Source organism: Ornithodoros turicata, chromosome 1, assembly GCF_037126465.1.
Source record: "Ornithodoros turicata isolate Travis chromosome 1, ASM3712646v1, whole genome shotgun sequence".
NCBI lineage: Eukaryota > Metazoa > Arthropoda > Arachnida > Ixodida > Argasidae > Ornithodoros > Ornithodoros turicata.
Window position 1 is genome coordinate 93,064,977 of NC_088201.1, and position 17,899 is coordinate 93,082,875.

Sequence of the window (17,899 nt, forward strand, 5' to 3'; positions counted from 1 at the left end):
GTGGATTGGAAACCTGAAAACGACAAAGCAGAATGCGAGCCACCTGCTGGCACGAGTGAGACGCCGCTGACAACAACCCTGTTTTCCGTGCGTCGCTTGGGTTTGTCTTCAAAACATGCGATTCCTATAACTATTCCGTAGCAGACGCAGACTGATGACGTAAGGGGTAGGATAGATGCGGGTGCATTATTACAATCTCGATTGCACTTCCTGTGGTAGTGGTTAAAAGAACTGTTGTTTTCAATAAACGTTCCGTAGTTGCTAGTAAGCGCCTGCGTGGTGCCGTTCTTTCTCGGTCCCTATACGTGCTGTGCTCGTTTCATCGTGAACTTGTACTTACTAGTGAAACCAATGTTCTGTCATACTTGACAGACATTTCAAGATGATGGCACTCCTTGAGAGTGAGGGAAGACACAGGGACGAACAAGAAGATTCGTCCCTGTGTCCTTCTTCAATCTCATGGAATGTCATCATCTTCATATTATCACCACCTCGCTTGCATCCTACTTTTACGTTGGACTTTTCAATTATAAGAGCTATATTAATCTCAGCATTTTCAACTTTTCAAGTCTGCGAACCACGGCGAATCTGGTTTGAAATTGGAAAGTCAGATGAACCTCGCGAACCAGCGGGGTTCGACTGCGTAGCTAAGGTTCGCGAAAAGTTGGTGACATCCCTATAAATGACGAGCAACGCAACTCAGGAATCTTGTTACTTTTGTATTGTCTGCAAGTTAACGGAACCTTTCGTTCCGCGCGAGGACAAACTTTTGCGCTTTTGCTCCTCTTTAAAGGTACCGTAAATCAGTAGATGCGCAATCTCAGAAAATTTATCTGTCCGACAGAGTATACCCTCAGTATTTACAGTCTTAGAAAAAACGGAGTATGGGAAACTCCGTTGGGGGTGTTCACGCTCGTCACACATATGACTCCCTTTGGGGTGTTTACGCTACTCCCCTTGTAAGGGTGTTCCCTTGGCTCCCCTTCCTAAGGGAGTCCTCTCGCCTCCCCTTTCTGAAGGTGTTCCCCTGACACCCTTCCTCCAGGTGTTCCCTTGATTGTCCTATATCCAAGCAGAGAACACTAAGCACACTGTTTTCCACTCTGTCATTAAGTGATGTTACTTGATTGGTCTTTTTTTTTTTTTGGCTACTGCTCTCCGTTGCACCACATTACAAAACACAAAAAAACACTGCCCTCGCCCCAAAACACGAACAGATGCAGTGGCCCTCCGTCTTTGTATTGCTCAAGAATCTAGGTAGTCCCACAGAACTACCCAAGCGGAACATCCCCTAGAAACCGTCATTGGGATTGCAGTATTATACTACCCAAAATTTTACAAGTCGCTCCCAGGGTACAAAGGAGCGAAACACTTTCGTAACAGTGACGGACATACGCCTCAGCGACTCGCAGTGCATCTGCAGTAGCTTCAAAGCACCTAGCGTTACAGAACACATATCCCTTTCTATCGGACATTGCGTTTCTTACTTGACCTGCCGATTCCCTTGTCATTAGAGAGTATTTCCACGGACGTTTTCCCTCGAATGAAACGACCGATCCAGTTGTTAATTACAATTATAATAAGAAAGACCGCATTGTAGAGGCGGTATCTTTATGAGCACAAGAAGACAAGATGTAGGCACCAGCGTGCTTGGAAAGTTGCAGTAGCTGTTCCTTCAGTACGTAATGTTGGGCACTTTCCAAGGACATGAGAGAACTGATGTTCTGAGGCAGGAACAACATAGAAAGGACAAATACATACAAAGGCTCAAATTGCCTAAGAAATTAACGATGGAAGATGGAAGTCACTGAAAAGGTTAGCCAGCTGTAGGACTTGAACCCACATCTTCTGGATTAGCGGTCCAGGGGTCTACCAATTGAGCTAAAATGACACACCTCCCCAGCGACTTCCAAGGGCGCGTCATCTGAAGGGACACATCAACCACTCTTTCTCACTCATCCCCCCAGGGACCATCACGTTCTGAGGCAGGAACAACATGGAAAGGACAAATACATACATAAATACATTTGAGGCTTTGTATGTATTTGTCCTTTCCATGTTGTTCCTGCCTCAGAACATCAGTTCTCTCATGTTCACCAGTCGCCGGCTGCGTCGATCCCGTCGTATGACTGTGTACGAGTGAGAAAAATGTAAGAGTGAAAGGGGAATGAGTGAGAGAGAGAGTGGTTGATTGTTCCCTTCAGATCACGCGCCCTTGGAAGTCGCTGGGGAGGTGTGTTAGCTTAGCTCAATTGGTAGAGGCCTGGACCGGTAATCCAGAAGATGTGGGTTCGAGTCCTACAGCTGGCTAACCTTTTCAGTGACTTCCATCTTTCATCGTTACTTTCCAAGGATATCCGCCACCAACGCCTTTTTTTTTGTACAGCCAGGACTTGCGAAAAGTAGATGTCCTCTGCAGGGATACAACTACTTTGGCCATTTCAGACACAGGCTTGTTCATCTCTTCTTGCATTAGTTGCAGGTGTGTCTCGATAATTTTAACAAATGAATAAAAGTGCGAGGCTTCACTGTTGCATAGTCTGGAAGAACCTCGTCATAAACATTGGGGAGTGAGGCTAAAACCCCTCCATGAAGGGAGTGCACGCAACACCTCTCATTAAATACGATCAAGGAAGGGTGTCGTTACAACGCTCTCTCCGTTCGCGAGGGTGTCCGAGCACCATTTGACTCCCTTTTGACTCCCTTTTTTCTAAGAGTGTACGATAGCTTTTAGAAACGATACGTTTACCTCAGTACCTTTACGATACCTCAGTACGAAACGATACCTCAGTACGTTTACGATAGCTTTTACGATAGCTTTTTAGAAAATTAAAATTGAAAATTACGGGCAACACTGTGTCCACGTCGCCACCAACGGCTCATTGCTGGTCAAGTACGGAGGCAAAACTACATTGCATGCGCATATCGCTCTGGCTAAAACGAAAGAAGTCGGCTACGTGTGGTCTATGCGTAGTCATCATGACCAGCAAGCCAGTCGGAAATATAGATCACTGTTGCTTGAGAAATTGGGGATTATTTCCCACCAGACGTCGCCACGAGCCGTTTTACTGAGAAATAAAAAATAAAAATGTTTAGCGTTCCCATGTATAACTTCTTGTGCTCGGTTTACGAGCAACAAGCTGTTAAACTACGCCAAGCAATATAACCTGTCCGTCTGTTTCTTTACGGTAGCATTAAGTCGTCCTCGCAGGTGACATTCATCTCCGATATTTTTATGAAATGGTGTGTGCACAAAAACGCGTACACCGGGCTCTTTCCTTGAATCAGAAGGGACAACTCTATCATACGGCGCAATGCCTGGTGTAGAGCATGTTATGCGGGAAGGTTCTGTTCTCAGGAGCGCGAGTTTGACTAAGAGGTTCGACGGCCAGGTAACTCGGAAACGGCAGACAAGTATGATAGTAATCAGCCAGCGTTATGGAATCCACAGCAGTAAGAGTGTATTACACTACAACGTTTCGGTAACAAACGCTACTCATGTACAGCGCAAGTGTCAAGTTGTGTGCAGTACCGTGTGGCGCAGAACAGACGACTATTTATAACATGTAAAGCTATATGGTAAGGACATAAGAAAACTGGAGGTAACGCTCCGACTCCTTCAGGATAATGCTGCCGTCTTTTTTGTGACATTTCAGGAACATATGCCCAAAAGTGCGGCATGTAACTCTGTAAGTTCACGAATACAAGTACGAGTATACGACCACGTACCAGGTACGACCACGAGTATGTAGGAGTATAGTGGAGTACTACTCTAGTATTCATGACCCGGCAACGATTCACGCCAAGAAACATCACAGACATCACGAACAGTAAAAAGTTTCTTTGGGCTGCACATATAGGCAAAATGTGTCTAACTATCGATTATAAACCTAGTTCTTCTTTCGTACCTTCCGTCAGGTTATCATTTCTGCTTACATTGAATGTCCCGTTGGAAGCTAGATCAATACGTAAAAAAAAAAAACACGTATGTTCTTACCTGAAACCACGGTGTCTGCGATGTTCAGAAGAAGAGCGATTGCCAGAGCTGAAAAAACAAACAAACGAGAGGCTATGTCAATATCCAGCGAAATACATTACATGCATGTTGCACAACAATGAACGCGCAGTAAGCATCCCCTCACATTACATATTTATCCTCCGACACGAATCCTACCCCCGGGGCACAGAACTTCAACTTGTCCATGTTCCATAGCAAGCCATCATTTCCAGCTTGCTTCCCCCACGATTCGCCACAAGCTCTCGCGCGAAGCCCAATAGCAACGTTTATCCCTGCATACCACAAAGGTTCCGGTCTTTCAGAAAAGCCTCGGCACTCGTACAAACTAATATGATGAAAAATGTAGCTAGCCCAGTTGGAAGCATACTGCCTTGCTGAGATCAAAATCGGCAGTTTGATCCCGCCGACGACAGTAGGAATATAGAGTAGATAAACATTGCTTCGCACACCGTGCGTAGGACGTTCATGGCGCAGGTGATCGCAATTATGAGCAGCCCTAACCTGCCACATGTGCAGCATCTCCTTGACTCACCTTATCCAGCGACCCGGTACGGAAGTATGAAGGGAAGTGCCTCAGGACGAGAGCCGCCGCTATTTCGAGCACAGTCTGTTGTTCTTCTGGGCAAGAAGAAGGCACAGAAGAAGAACTGTCTCTGTTCGAAATATCGGCGGCTCTCGTCCTGAGGCACCTAGCTTCATACTGCAAAGTAGGTATTATTCCACGGATTTTCATGTGGTCGTCCCGTGACATTTCGTATGCGTTAACTTGACAAAAAATAAACGAATAAACGATAACGCTCGTCATGTACGAGATAGTTTGGCGTGTTAACAGGCCGAACCCTCACCGATGTCACTGATCACAACCGAGATCACCGATATCACTGATCACAACCGAGATCACCGATATCACCAACCACTAACAGGAAGATATCACCGAGTTCGATGGACAATTGTCAACAACAACTTTATTGTGAGATGATGAATGGCAAGATTCATCGCCAGGGGCAATCCTCTACCCCATTCCTGGTGGTGATACGGGGAATGAAATATTGAGTCCATTTCACAATAAGGATGGAAGTCGTATATGGTATCCAGAAAGGTATGGTATCCAAGAGAGCTTTGAGGGCAGGGCGTTGGTGGGCTGGATATGGCCACGAACCAAGCCATTTTGTGTGAGAGAGGGTGCGAGAGTCCAGCTCGTTAACGGATCCGGAGAGTGCGGTTCGAGAAGTGGACAACTGTCCATCGAACTGGGTGATATGCATTAAAGGAACAGTATACTTCGGAGTTAATGTTCTGAAAAGTGTTCAGTTCTGAGTGAAGTACAAATCAAATAGCCCAGTTCTTCAAACTGTAGATGACTACAGATATGAAGGTGCGAGTTCCAAGTATTTGGAATGAAATGGGAAGAACTTATTGATTGTTTCTTTAAAGTTACTATCGCATCCGGAAACGTGTCTATGAGATCGATACGGTGATGTTCAGCACCTCTTCATAGTCTACTTGGCCAAGTTTCTCTTCCGTAAAGAGCTTACATATTAAATAAACGAGTTTTAAGGGTTCGCACTCCCTCTTCAGCTAAGGAAACCCCAGCGATAGTAACATCATGATGACGTCAGCCAGGCACACGAATTGAAGCGCAGCGCGGACGGTCGACTCCGAGCTCATCTGCTTCGCGTTCGAACCGCAATATACTAAGTGATATCCTACGTGAAAAGTACTCGGTAAATACGCCGACTTTTGCTTCCCAGTATGAGTTCTAAGGCCCCAATCGCCTGGAGTGTATTCGCCAGCCGAATTCAAGCGGAACGTGTGCCAAGCGTCTTCGTCTGCTGCTGGGACGCCGCTTCTTTAGCTCTGCTACAGGGCTTCCGTTGCTAAGCGTAGCTTTTTTTTTTGCAACTAAACAAAACTCAAACTCAAAATTTGACGTTTGATACTACGCGTACAATATTACGTTTGATATTTCAGCAAAAGTACTGCCGGATTTTATATGGAGCTGTCATTCACAACATCCTTAGAACCAAATCAGACGAGCACGAGCAATTTTGAGCACAGAAACGACGCGACCTTCACCTTATCTGGGTCGGAGAGCGGTCTATCTGGCCAACAACAGTTTAGCGCCTACTCCAATCTCACGCTGGCTGGAGTAGTGCATACTTCTGGTTTCGGCACATGTGCATAGCGAAATTTGGCAATTTATATCTCGAAGTACGCTCGCTTCTCAGGGTGTATAATAAGGGCGACGAATTCGACTGGCTCCAATTCTGTTATCTCACGTTTCCCGGGAAACATCCAACTAATAAGTTAATTAATGAATTTTAGCTAATTAGTCGTCCAGCAGTTGTATACGCTGTCCTACGGGGTGTCCGTCAGGCCGTACAACCCACCTGCGAAAACGAAATTCACGTTGCTCTAATGGTATTTGTATCAGAAGTTGTCGTGATAAAAGACACTCTGTACATTTTTCATGGAACACAAGGAACTATGTGTGAATTGCTAAGCTTCTGAAGGAGGGTGTCGGCGATCTCGGTCTATGAGTCAAACATACTCTAAAAACATAGCTTCACCGCCAATACGTTCAAAGGCAAGCATCCATTGTGATATCCTTCTATTTCCTGATTTACTCAGAACGAGGGCCACGCCCGAATTTTATAATACCTTGCGTATGTGTAAAAGATGGAAAAGTCATGGCGTACATGTCATGTTTTTCAGCAATCACAAGACATAGCTGTAATGACATTAAATAATGGGATCATGTGGGCTGGTTGGTTCAACATATTCGCCAACCATATAGTTCCCCATATGGTTTCTCTGTTCCCACGTACTGGGGGGTTTTAAAGTATTTACCAAACAGGTTGGTAACATTCTGCGGTTGATGATCGTGGGTGCTTGTTGATTCGCCTATTGTAGGAAAAACAAAGCTACGCGGCACAGTGGGTTTAATAAACAGGCCAAATGCGATAACAATCTCTGATTAGTAGAAACTACAGCTTATTTACAGGCAATTAAATTTAACCTTGCGTTTAGTACGTCCTTGACTAGAATCGCGAAGTCAACATTGTTTTTCTGTGTTGTCTCAGCTTGAATATAAGTCTCTGTATTGACGCAGTCGGTATGCAATCCAGACTAATTATAATATGTGCAGAGGCAATTGCAACAAAAATCTGCTGCAGGCTTTCCGATGACTGCGTGCCAATTATCTTTGAGTCAGTCGCTGTGACACATCCACCCGCCGATGGAGATGGAACGTGTCACAATGTGGCTGTCGCAGAGGGTGAAAGAATAAAATATAAATTATCTGCTAATTAGTCAGGCGGCGATCGTTATTTCAAAAGTGCCCGATAGCAATTGCTCAATAATTACCAGCTTTATCTCCCCTCCTTTCACCCCTCTCGTGCTCCAGAGAGGGAGCGAATAAAAACCTAAATTATAGCGAGAGTTACTGTCTCGAACCCTAATATCTGTATATATGTCTGGGATAATTTGAAACTTGAAAGCTCGGACGACCACAAAGTTGCACACATACAAAATAGATGAGCCATGGAAAAGAGGAGCAGGGAAAGCTGCAAGAACGACTATCAAGTGCTAGCGTTATGGGGAGTTCAAAGGAGCACTAAAGTGCACAGATTTATCGTCGCGGAATGAACAACGGCGTTCCCTTGAGTGCAATACAAAAGGAACGGAATTCTCCCGTAGCTTCGTTAGTGATTTATGCGCCAAGGAAACCGCAATTTACACTTTCCTTGGCATCAAAGAGATGCCAAGGAAAGCGTAAATTGCGGTAACAGACGGATACGGCGGTGCGGAAATCTTTTGCGTGGACTAACAGAATGCCGCATCACCATGTCGTGCTCACGGCCTGATATAATAGCGACCATATAATTTGCACCACTTCCCTGCTCCGAATTTGGCAGCTAATGGTGGCGCTAGTCATCGACCCGGATATTGCTTCCTTAAAGGAGCATGGAAGGCACTTGGAACACATATCTCTTTACGGTGTCATATGAGCCTACTGCCTTCAGGAAACGTCACGCAAAATATATCATTTGAGAGATGCGATTTACTTAGAAAATTCCCTTGCGAGAGAGCGCGCTGCGGTCACGACCTCGCCCAGTGAGTCCTCGCGTCTCGTGACGTCAGGTGGCAGAGCGTTTCTCATTGGTCACCGAGAATCATCTACTATAGCGAGAGCGACCAGTCGAGACGCGGGAAGGGCGGCGCTGCAAAAAGAAAGAAAAAAAACGAAAAATTACGGGACGGTTACGTTTCGTGTAACGCGATATTCAGCGTCAGCTATGCGTGTGGTGAAATGAGGTCGCATTAAAGTGTGTAGGCAAATCGATTTAAGCGTGATGAGCATTGATTTGTGGTCGCCGAAATGGTTGGCGAGGTAACTGGTGTCCTGAACGAGGGGGCTGTTCTGGAACACCAAATCTATGCATGAGTCATTTCTAGTTGTGGGTTGCCGGATGTCGGTGCACAGCGTAAGGTCCAGTTGTTCCGACATATCATTTAGGAAAGTGGAGTTCTTGGCAAGTGAAATGTCCACGTTCAAGTCCCCGACGACGAGAAGCTTGTGCGTGCGGTAAGGCGCGAGTACATACACAATAAAATCACTGCTGCGTTCGGCGCGGCGCGAATCGAGAAGCAGCACACAGGCACCACGAGCCCTGTGGGGAGCTGCACGGCACAGCTCATGCTGTAAAACTGACGTACTTTGGTTTTTATCTCACATACCGTCGACAGCGGTTGTAAACTGGCGGGATTCTCCTTCTTACTCCCAGTGCTGAGCGCATATGCGACATGCGTTTTGCGCGGACATGCGAATGCCGACGACGCCGACGCGATCTCGCGAAAGTCTCCACTATACAGCTGACAGTATAAAAAGAAAGCGCCAGCGCGTACTGGCAAGGCACATGACGTCCTAGGCTGGCAGCCGAGGGGGGCAGGTTTTCTAACCCGCGAGACTAAAAGCTATCTTGCGCTCCAGGAGTACGCGATGCGCTCGTAGTTTTTCCGCGAATGTGTCCGAGGGCTTAATCCGAATTTCTTGTGCTCCCGACATATTCGTTTCCGAGCCTTTCCATGCTCCTTTAATTTCTGCAATACGTTGTACTTCAGCTTGGCTTCGTATTTTTGTACAAGCGGTGGATGTCCCACGGGAGACGCTTTTTTTTCGAAACTTTATTATCATCATCATCGTATGCGTTTTCATAGGAGCTCTCGCTGTCTTCTCCTGTGATGCTCATACTTCTGCATGTTCAAAATTAAAATTTCCATTGTCCAATCACGATGTAGACTTGGCGGGTCGATGCGCACCGCTCCCAGCGGATCGTGCGGACAGACTCCTGTTGGGGGTTGTCATTTATAACATGGTTTGCATCATCGTAGGTCGTGGTAACGTCTCTTGCGAAAGAGAGAACAAGGAAGGAAAGCGTGCATTGCGGTTCCGTTTGCCTTTAAATCAGGAAAGGCACAACAGATGTATATGGTTGTTTTTGCATTACTGTTGAACTAACGGCATGTCTTCACTGTAATGCCCTTTATGAGGACGAGATACGTTACGGCGGAGGTTTCGCCTTCGTCACTTGAAGACGGCAGATCTCATAGTGTTTTGCACGTAGCTGCAGATGATGTTTTTTCGTACAATTACATTTCGTAACTGCGCACTGCTGTCATGACTGGTTCATTTGTGGCGTTGCACTGCCGAGTGCACTGCCTATACTTATGTGGCAGCATATGTTTACTGGATCAGGGCACTTCTCCTACCACCGTCTCAGAAAAAGGAAAGACACAGTGACAGGAGAGCCGGTGACGGCATTGGAACCCAGGGCTCCTCCGAACTCTCCTCGTAGAAGCCGATCTTAGCCAGTAAGCCACAGAATCTGGTACCATGGGCGTTGACAGCACGGCTTATTCATAGCGCTTCCTTCGAAGCCAGTGTAGACTGCAATTTCCATATCCTCGCTGCTCCAAGTCCAACACACTAGATATATCTGCTTTATGTAAGCTCAGGTACGAAAACGGATTGTTCAAATGCAGAATAGATCCCGCAGCTCAGAAAAATATGAGCGATCTAAGACTCACCATATATGTGCTAGGATTCCAAGCTATTTATGAAACCTGTGCCTGAAATACATTGTTGCAAATTAGTCGCGCCGCGTCCGAAACACGTGTCCTTCCACAACTTTCTTTCTGGTTGTGTATTTTCCCTCATGGCCGTTTCCCACATTCTCGTCGTATCCTAGCGGCACTCCAGCGAATCACACCCTGGCTCGCGCCAAGAAAGGAAAACATATGGGTAGTATAGAGAAAGAACGAGTTAGCATTGTGTTGCGCAATGGTCACCACTCCCGTCTGCTCCTGTCAGCCCCATCCAGCACCATGTACAGAAGATGGAGAAAACCTTGTCTGGTGCCACAGCGCATGTGCATCAGGAGCTCTAAAAAGGTTCATTGTTTCTAAGACATTGTTGCATACTGTGAGTTCTTTTTATCTGTTTGTATTGAATTGTGCTGGTCTTTTAGCGGGCAAGGATACAGTCTAAATGCGGCGTGCCAAATATTTGCAATTGCACCTGGCCCACCACACTTTAGTGTCCTTTGAGCAACCTCGAATGACATCTACTGTATCCAGCTTTTGCCATCCAGAGACCCTGTTTAGTTTCACACGTTGAGTGCATATAAATCATGAGTAGCCTACTCGTAGTTCAACAACAGCTTTTAGTGCACTCAGATTACTTAGTACACCTTCGAGGCTAATCTCAAAGGAAATCGTGTATCACGAGGTAGCCTGCACTCTCCCCTTTTTTCGACAAGTTTATGACACATGAAGAGGAAACACACGACCGAAAGCTAAGACAAAAAATATACTGTCAGGTTCAGCCTAGGATCAAAGTCGAAGGAACTGTAAGGTGAATGGTAAACCTACAGAAACTGTGTTTTTCTGAAACCTTGTATCTTGGAAGCTTCCGCGTGTAATACCTCTGCTGCAGATTCATAATTTTTTTAGCAATCTACTTTCGAAACTTGCTGCGCCAAGCCAAATTTGCAGACACCAAGACCCGGCAACCGTGAGGTGACTCGCGCGCCATCTATAAAAAATGCAAGCAACTAAACTAGCCATCTGGGAGGTTGCCATCAGCTGCAATGTTCACTTCTTCATCGAAGATGCACTATTGGTGCTTCTCGGAACACCAGAACGTAAACCGGACATCTGTAGAAATCGCCTGGATGCGACGTTTTGCACACAGCAGCGATACCAACCAAACTGCACAGATTTCACCTTCTGGTCACTCTACTCACGCCGGGACTCTGGGTAATGGCAGAGGAGCAGACGACACAGAGCGAGAGGAAGGCCAACAGATCGCACACATCACACAGGTATTCTTTCCAGGTTACAGCAGTTTAAACGGAACATCTCAATAGTTCCTGTTACTCTTCAAAATTGGTCTGATAGGAATTAGTAACCTGTCTCAAACGTGTCATGTAATACTTTGACATCACGTGATACCTGTCCACCAATCCAGGCCAGGCTCTCACTGTTTTCCTCGGGAAACTAGAAGGCCCCCACCACTCAGTTTCTAGAAGTGTTCAAAATAGAACAGAATGAAAAGTTTGAGGGACTGAGAGGTGATGGCTTGTCTGTGTCACCATAAAGCCGAGGCCTACATGATGGTACCTTAAAACGTGGTGGTTATATATCACTTTACAGCCTTTAGGTCAAAGAAGGTAATGGAGGGTAAAAGAGGTGGATGACTGTTTTGAGATTTGGTGAGGCATAATCAAGAACTTCTGCCCTTAATCGATGGCTTCGATGCATGCAAAGTAAAATTCAGTACAAAACATCTGCCAGTGACTTCATGCCTCCAAAACCACTGGCTGTAGAATTCACATGTATTTTCATGTATCAATGGTCTGTTTATTGAAGCACGCAGATGGTATCGAAATTTTACACGGTAGCCCAGAGCATCGTAACAAATCATTCAACAGCTGTTTCTTTCATTCAGTTCTACACCTCATCTTTGTTACGGTTTTGGTACGGATAATCCCTTTGAGATTACAATGACATATCATGTGTCAGCAGCGTAAATCTAGCTTGTCACACACCATACCAATGTTGTGTAGTGTCCAGCTTGTGTTGGCCCCATTGTGCAACAAGAAAAGGATGCTTAACATTCCTATTTTTTGACGATTCCCTTTGAAACATATGCAAATTGTGAAAACAGTGAGGCTAGTACATGGGGGTGTGGGCGACGCATATGAGAGTTCAAACCCAGCACACCAAATTTATCAAGAATTTATCCTGCTGATGTTTCAAAATTGCATGCCGATGGCACCTCATCATATGCACCACACCACTGAATGGTCTTCAGGAGTGGTGAGAGTCCATCGTCCAATGGCGATACGAGAACGAGTAACATAGTTCAGACCATTCTGCAGACAGTTCAGATGTTTCAGCATTATATCTTGGTGTGTTTTTCTTTTTTTCATGTGTGAAATGTGTGTTTTCCATGAAAACTAATCTGACTACTTCCGTCCACAGAAGCATGCATAATGACGTTGGAGGAACCCGAGGCACGAGAAGATGACAATAACGATCAAGGAGGTAATGAACCATTCACGAGGACATTTAATTTTAAGCCGACCATTTTATGGAAGGAAAACGGCTTTCCAAAGGAAAACGGCTTTGTGAGGCAACGAACAATAACGACGAAGTTTAGAGTGCCCCCGAAAGCTGTCCGCTAAAGCTTGCAGGCAATCGACAAGCACTTACAAGAAGGACAGTAAGTGAGGCGACATTAATACTACTAGCGAAAATGCAGAAAAAAAAAACTCTTTCGTGACTCTCTGTAATGACGAACCATAGCACCCAGCAAAAGATTCGAGCGTGTTACAAAGCGTCTACCTTACTTACGGACAGCAATGCACCCGCAGGCTACTGGCCAATGAAACATGACTTCGAAACGCCCAGAGCGGTGTGTCTATTTGCTCTGCACATCTCGCTCCCCCCCCCCCCCCAAAAAAAAAAGAAAAATCGTTTCGGCAATTATCGTGCCTCCCTTCCGGTACCTCAGAAGCTGCCAGCGTTTCCGGATAGTTTCGAGGGATGAAGCAAGTACTTCTCGGCCCTTCTCAAACAGCTGAATAAACGTCCCAGGGTGGCGTCTAAAAATAGTTCGGTTCCCCCACAGCGGAGTGAGAAGAAGCAAACTTATTTCTCTCTCTCTTTTTTTTTTCCTCTCCCCTCGGTTTGATGGCGTCGTAAGGAGTGCCCTAAACGTGATTCATGCTTGGAATGCTCTTTCCATATTTTTGTTACTACGATTTATAACGTTTTTCTATTTTCTTTGCGTGTTCCACTCTTTCTCTAAGTGACAAGCATGAAAGGTAAGACGAGGCAATCAACTCCATTCTCCATGAGGTTTGTCACGGTAAGGAGCAGCAATGGAAATACTGGAACTGCAGGAAAATAGGAACTGTAGCCCTTTTTATATCAAGTGGGAATATATGTTTTCGGTAAGGTGTATTTTTGCGCCGTGTATGTTATACAATGACATGCTATACGCCATGTATGCTGTATGCCGTGTATGTTATGTTGTACAGGCTGCGTCACGAGAAACAGACCAAACTGTTCTTAAATTCGTGAATCATTTTCCTTTGAAACTCTTGTTGCATTTACGAATTCCTGTTATAGCCTACTTAAAGAAAATATTGTGTCAGTAATTACTACAAGTTTCAATTAACCTCCATAACCAATGTGCTTAATTAGTAAAAATAGGTTGATCGCTGGATTGCAAAGCTGTGGAGCACACATTTGGGGTCCCTAATCCCTAAAAATCAATACCGCAGTGACCTTATGTTTTCCTGTAAAAGTTGAGAATATGCAAAATCTTCTAGCGTCCTGCAGAGTTTTGTTTTCGTGCGGCAGGGTGTTCCTATTCTCCTCTCGCTGTCACCCTCTCCTGCTCTGATGACAGGCGGTTCCTGAATGCGTGGTGCGCCCACGGTTTGGTCGGATTTGGTCAGTTTCTCTTGACACACCGTATATGTATTGTGTATATATATATGTGTGTGTAATGTGTGTGTATGTGTGTGTTACGTATTTATTATACAGGGCGTTTTTTTATTGTTACACATATTTCAATAAAAGAGCTATGAGAGCAGTGTAGACGCCATCTTTGTAGTTGAGTTATACGGCCAGGCGGACATCCTCTCGAAGGAAGTCTGTAGCTACAAAGCAACCAATTGTCTGAAATTAATTAGGGGATTGCGAGCATAAGTGAGATAGGCGAATGGCAGACAATCCTGGCCGAAAGCCGTTCCATGTTTAAGAAATCCCGAAACGCGCACGTGGATCGCACGGCAGAGGACCACGTACTTGGTGGATGGACTACGTACGCGACGGAGCCGGCAGATTAGCACCTACCACTTTCCGGTTCAGATAAGCCCCCATCGGAGAAGGTTCCCGGTCGCCGTGCTTTCGCCTTATTTGCATATCAAAATTCTGCGATGTGTATTTCAATACACGTTCGCGTTTCACGATTTTTTAAAACATGCAATGGATTTCAACGAAGATTTTCTCCCATTTTTATATCTCGCTTTCCTCGGAAATTCTCCAATTAAAGAGTTAACTAATGAATTTCAGCTAATTATTCAGAATGTAGTTACATACTATCTTCAAGAGGATGTCCGCCGGCCTTAAAACTCAACTACAGAAACAACATCTATGTTGCTCTCACAGCTTTTTAAATAAAAATCTGTAATTGATAAAAAAAACGCCTTGTATTTGTTCCGTCATGTATTCTATGTTATGCTTGGGTATATGTTAATTGACGCAAGAAGGCCTACATTTCTCGATTTTCACCAAACTCGGAAAGGCAACCATATCAGAATCAATGGCCGTCATATTATGTGGTGATGATCAGTTTTTACAGTGGTGCATGTGTAAATGAAAAACAACAAAAAATGAGCACTAATATAGATTCACTTCACTGCATGACGTCATATACTCGTAAGAACCGGACGTTACTTCAAGTCGTCTATTCTGCTTAACTTATATAGCTTTCGTACACTCTCATCTAACGTACTGTGCTTCTGTGTGGGGTTTAACTCACAAATCTCGTCTTCGTGCTCTTCGGGTAATTCAAAACCGAGCTATCAGAATCCCATTTGGTTACCGTTTCTCTTTCATGTGCCATATCATGAAATTCGTATTCTTACAGTTCATGACATAATCTCATATTGCCACGAATCATCTTCGAGAAACGTCCAGGGCTGGCACGAAACGGTACATCTCATCCCGGCGCGTGCTGAAGAAGAAGCAAGAAGATTCCAGACACATCGCCTGCTCTCTGGCAAACGCACGTGCTGTTTCTAGACTTTTCGGCGCGACGCTTAAATGTGCGCTCCAGGCTGGGGCATGCATTCCTTTGGACTCAGTTATATTCAGAGAGCTATCACTCTTGTGCTTTTACTACCAAGTAGTTTAATAAACCGTTTGCTGTTTATTCGCCGACTCGCCGGCCCATTTCGCTTGGTGACATTTCTGGTGGAGGTGCGGGGCATCCCTTGTTCAACGGCCTGGAAGACCAACTGCGACAAAGCTGAAGACAGCTTGGCCTGCCTGCAGAATTCGGTCCATTAGAACCCCCTAAACGCAAGAAGTGATGACTGCAGAGACCAGTACCCAAGTGGCGCAACCTGTTGCCACGCCCATAGCCCCTGTATACTAAACTTGCCATACCGTATATTACAACTTGACCTCACTTTGCCAAAAATAAATTTTCTTCGCCTTAGTTCAAACCGGCGTACTAGGGCAGGAGCAGGTGGTCTGTTGAATCTACTGTAGCAGTTGCATCATCAGCCGCAGTCCACCAGCGTGCGGTTTACGTCAGCGCTACCCCCAGTGCGAGAATCAAAACATTCCGTTCAGTTCATCTTCACCTATCAACCAAGCCGGTCATTAAGAAGGCTACGTCCCCTCCAGACTCTCTTGTCGTCTGAGTCTCGACACTGCCTACGGCTAATACAAACTATGGCAGGCTGTCATATTTGTTCCGTGCAGCTTGCGAGTGGAACCAACTAACACGTGACGTAGCATGCATTCGATCTTATCCGCTATTTAGAAATCAAAGCATGTGTTATTTCGTAATGCATTTCGTTTGTAACCGTCTTCGTTTTATGCATCATTAATCTCCGTTCCGCTTACTTTTGTTGACGACTTTATAAGTGTATCATCTTAAGTTGTTTTGGTACGTATGACTCCGAAACGTCGGGACCCCTCTTTCGAGCTACCTTTGGTTGGAACCACGTTGATCCTGTTGAGTATGACTTTGATGTATGTATATTCATTGATTTGGCGAAATAAATGAATGTCAAATTTCAAATAGCGATGCGGCGGCGCCACTCTCCTCTTTGGTGGGCAAAAATCGCACGGTCGTCGATTCACTGGGTATTTTCGGTCGTTTTGAAGGCATGCCGCAAAGTGTTGTAGCTACTGGATGTCCAACGCGGTACAGAACCCAAAGAACACACGCGGTCCTTAGGACGTCCTAAGGATAACACTTTCGGACTGTCCGTGAAGAGTCATTCAGGTACGTCCTGTGCCCGTACCTGTGGGTAGCTAGCGGGACGAGAAATACTACTTTGTTTAGTTTACCTGTTCAGACTTTCTAAACACATTTGTTTTCTTTATGGGCCAATCCTGGACCTGATTGACATTTTTCTGAAATAAAGGGTGGTCCAGGGTAAAATTATCAGCATTTAAAAAGGATGACTATCTATGTTAAACATTATTCGTGGAATGGAGAGAAACGCGCGATTCTGTCGCACTGCTTTTGACTTTCAAAGCTCCTACCTGAACGTCTCAAACGAAAAGGACTAAGAAACATAGACTTTGCATTGATGTGGACCTAATACTTCAATCAATTTCTCACTTTGAGTATTCTTTCTTTGCGTAATCGAAAGTAACGCGGATAGCTCACCCTTCGTTTTGTGTCACGGGCGAGCAGGACTCTCGAATGTACGGAGGATCGCGTTATAAGCAATAAACAGTGCCGTTATCCCGTATGCAACTCTCCGCAGTCTTGGTCTGTTGCATGGCGACGACAAGCACGAACAGCAATCCTTAACGTGACGTGATTTCACAAGCAGGAGTTGGCATTGCACTAGTTCTAGTTTTAGTCCTAGCTTGTTGAGATAGTTATATGGGAGCCAGTCCTTGTGACTGGTCTTCCGCCTCGATGCCAATACACACGGAGTGGGTTTCTCGGACTTCGTGCCCATGACAAGATTTTTTTTTTGCGTCTTTTATATTTCTCTCTGCTTTCTCTTTAAACCGCTGCGCTCGTTGTCCGTTATGAATTGTACTAGAAACAAACAGCGAGATTGTATTGCGGAAGTTAATCAAGATGTGTGGAAAAAGAGAAGTTTTCAGGACTGTGTCTGGTTTCGTATAAATGATACGGAGAAAAATGAGGTACAGGTGGGTGCAGGTGAAGTCGTCCTCACAAGGTCCTGCGTGTGTTCCAGGTTGATACCCTGAGGATGTGTGATATGACCGGGAGTCCCACTTTAACACGGAGGTAACACTGGGAGGACCAGTTGATAACTTCCTGAGGATGTCATCGTCGTCCGGGTTTGACATCCTGGGGACGTTCGCAGGACGTTTCTGTGGTGTTGGGGAAAGGCCAAATACGCCATAGACACCATGCGATGTCTGCTCTATGCGCATGCGCAGATGCGACCTTTTGTTTACAAATAGAAGTGGGTCAATATTCCCTTTATTCGGTGCATGAAAAATACACAAAGGCTATATTACCTCGAAAAGTGCATGGTTTGCATATTCAAACGCACGGACATGCAACAAGACATGCGA

General features: G+C 45.3%; 1 protein-coding gene across 1 annotated transcript in view; it reads right to left on the bottom strand.

Annotated features, from left to right (window-relative positions):
• Positions 1–17,899, bottom strand: part of LOC135378473 (neuropilin and tolloid-like protein 1) — a 758,425-nt gene that overhangs the window by 312,987 nt on the left and 427,539 nt on the right. The window contains exon 2 of the mRNA XM_064611530.1: positions 3,998–4,045. Within this exon, the coding sequence (XP_064467600.1) occupies positions 3,998–4,045 (48 nt within the window). The remainder of the gene's footprint in view (positions 1–3,997; positions 4,046–17,899) is intronic.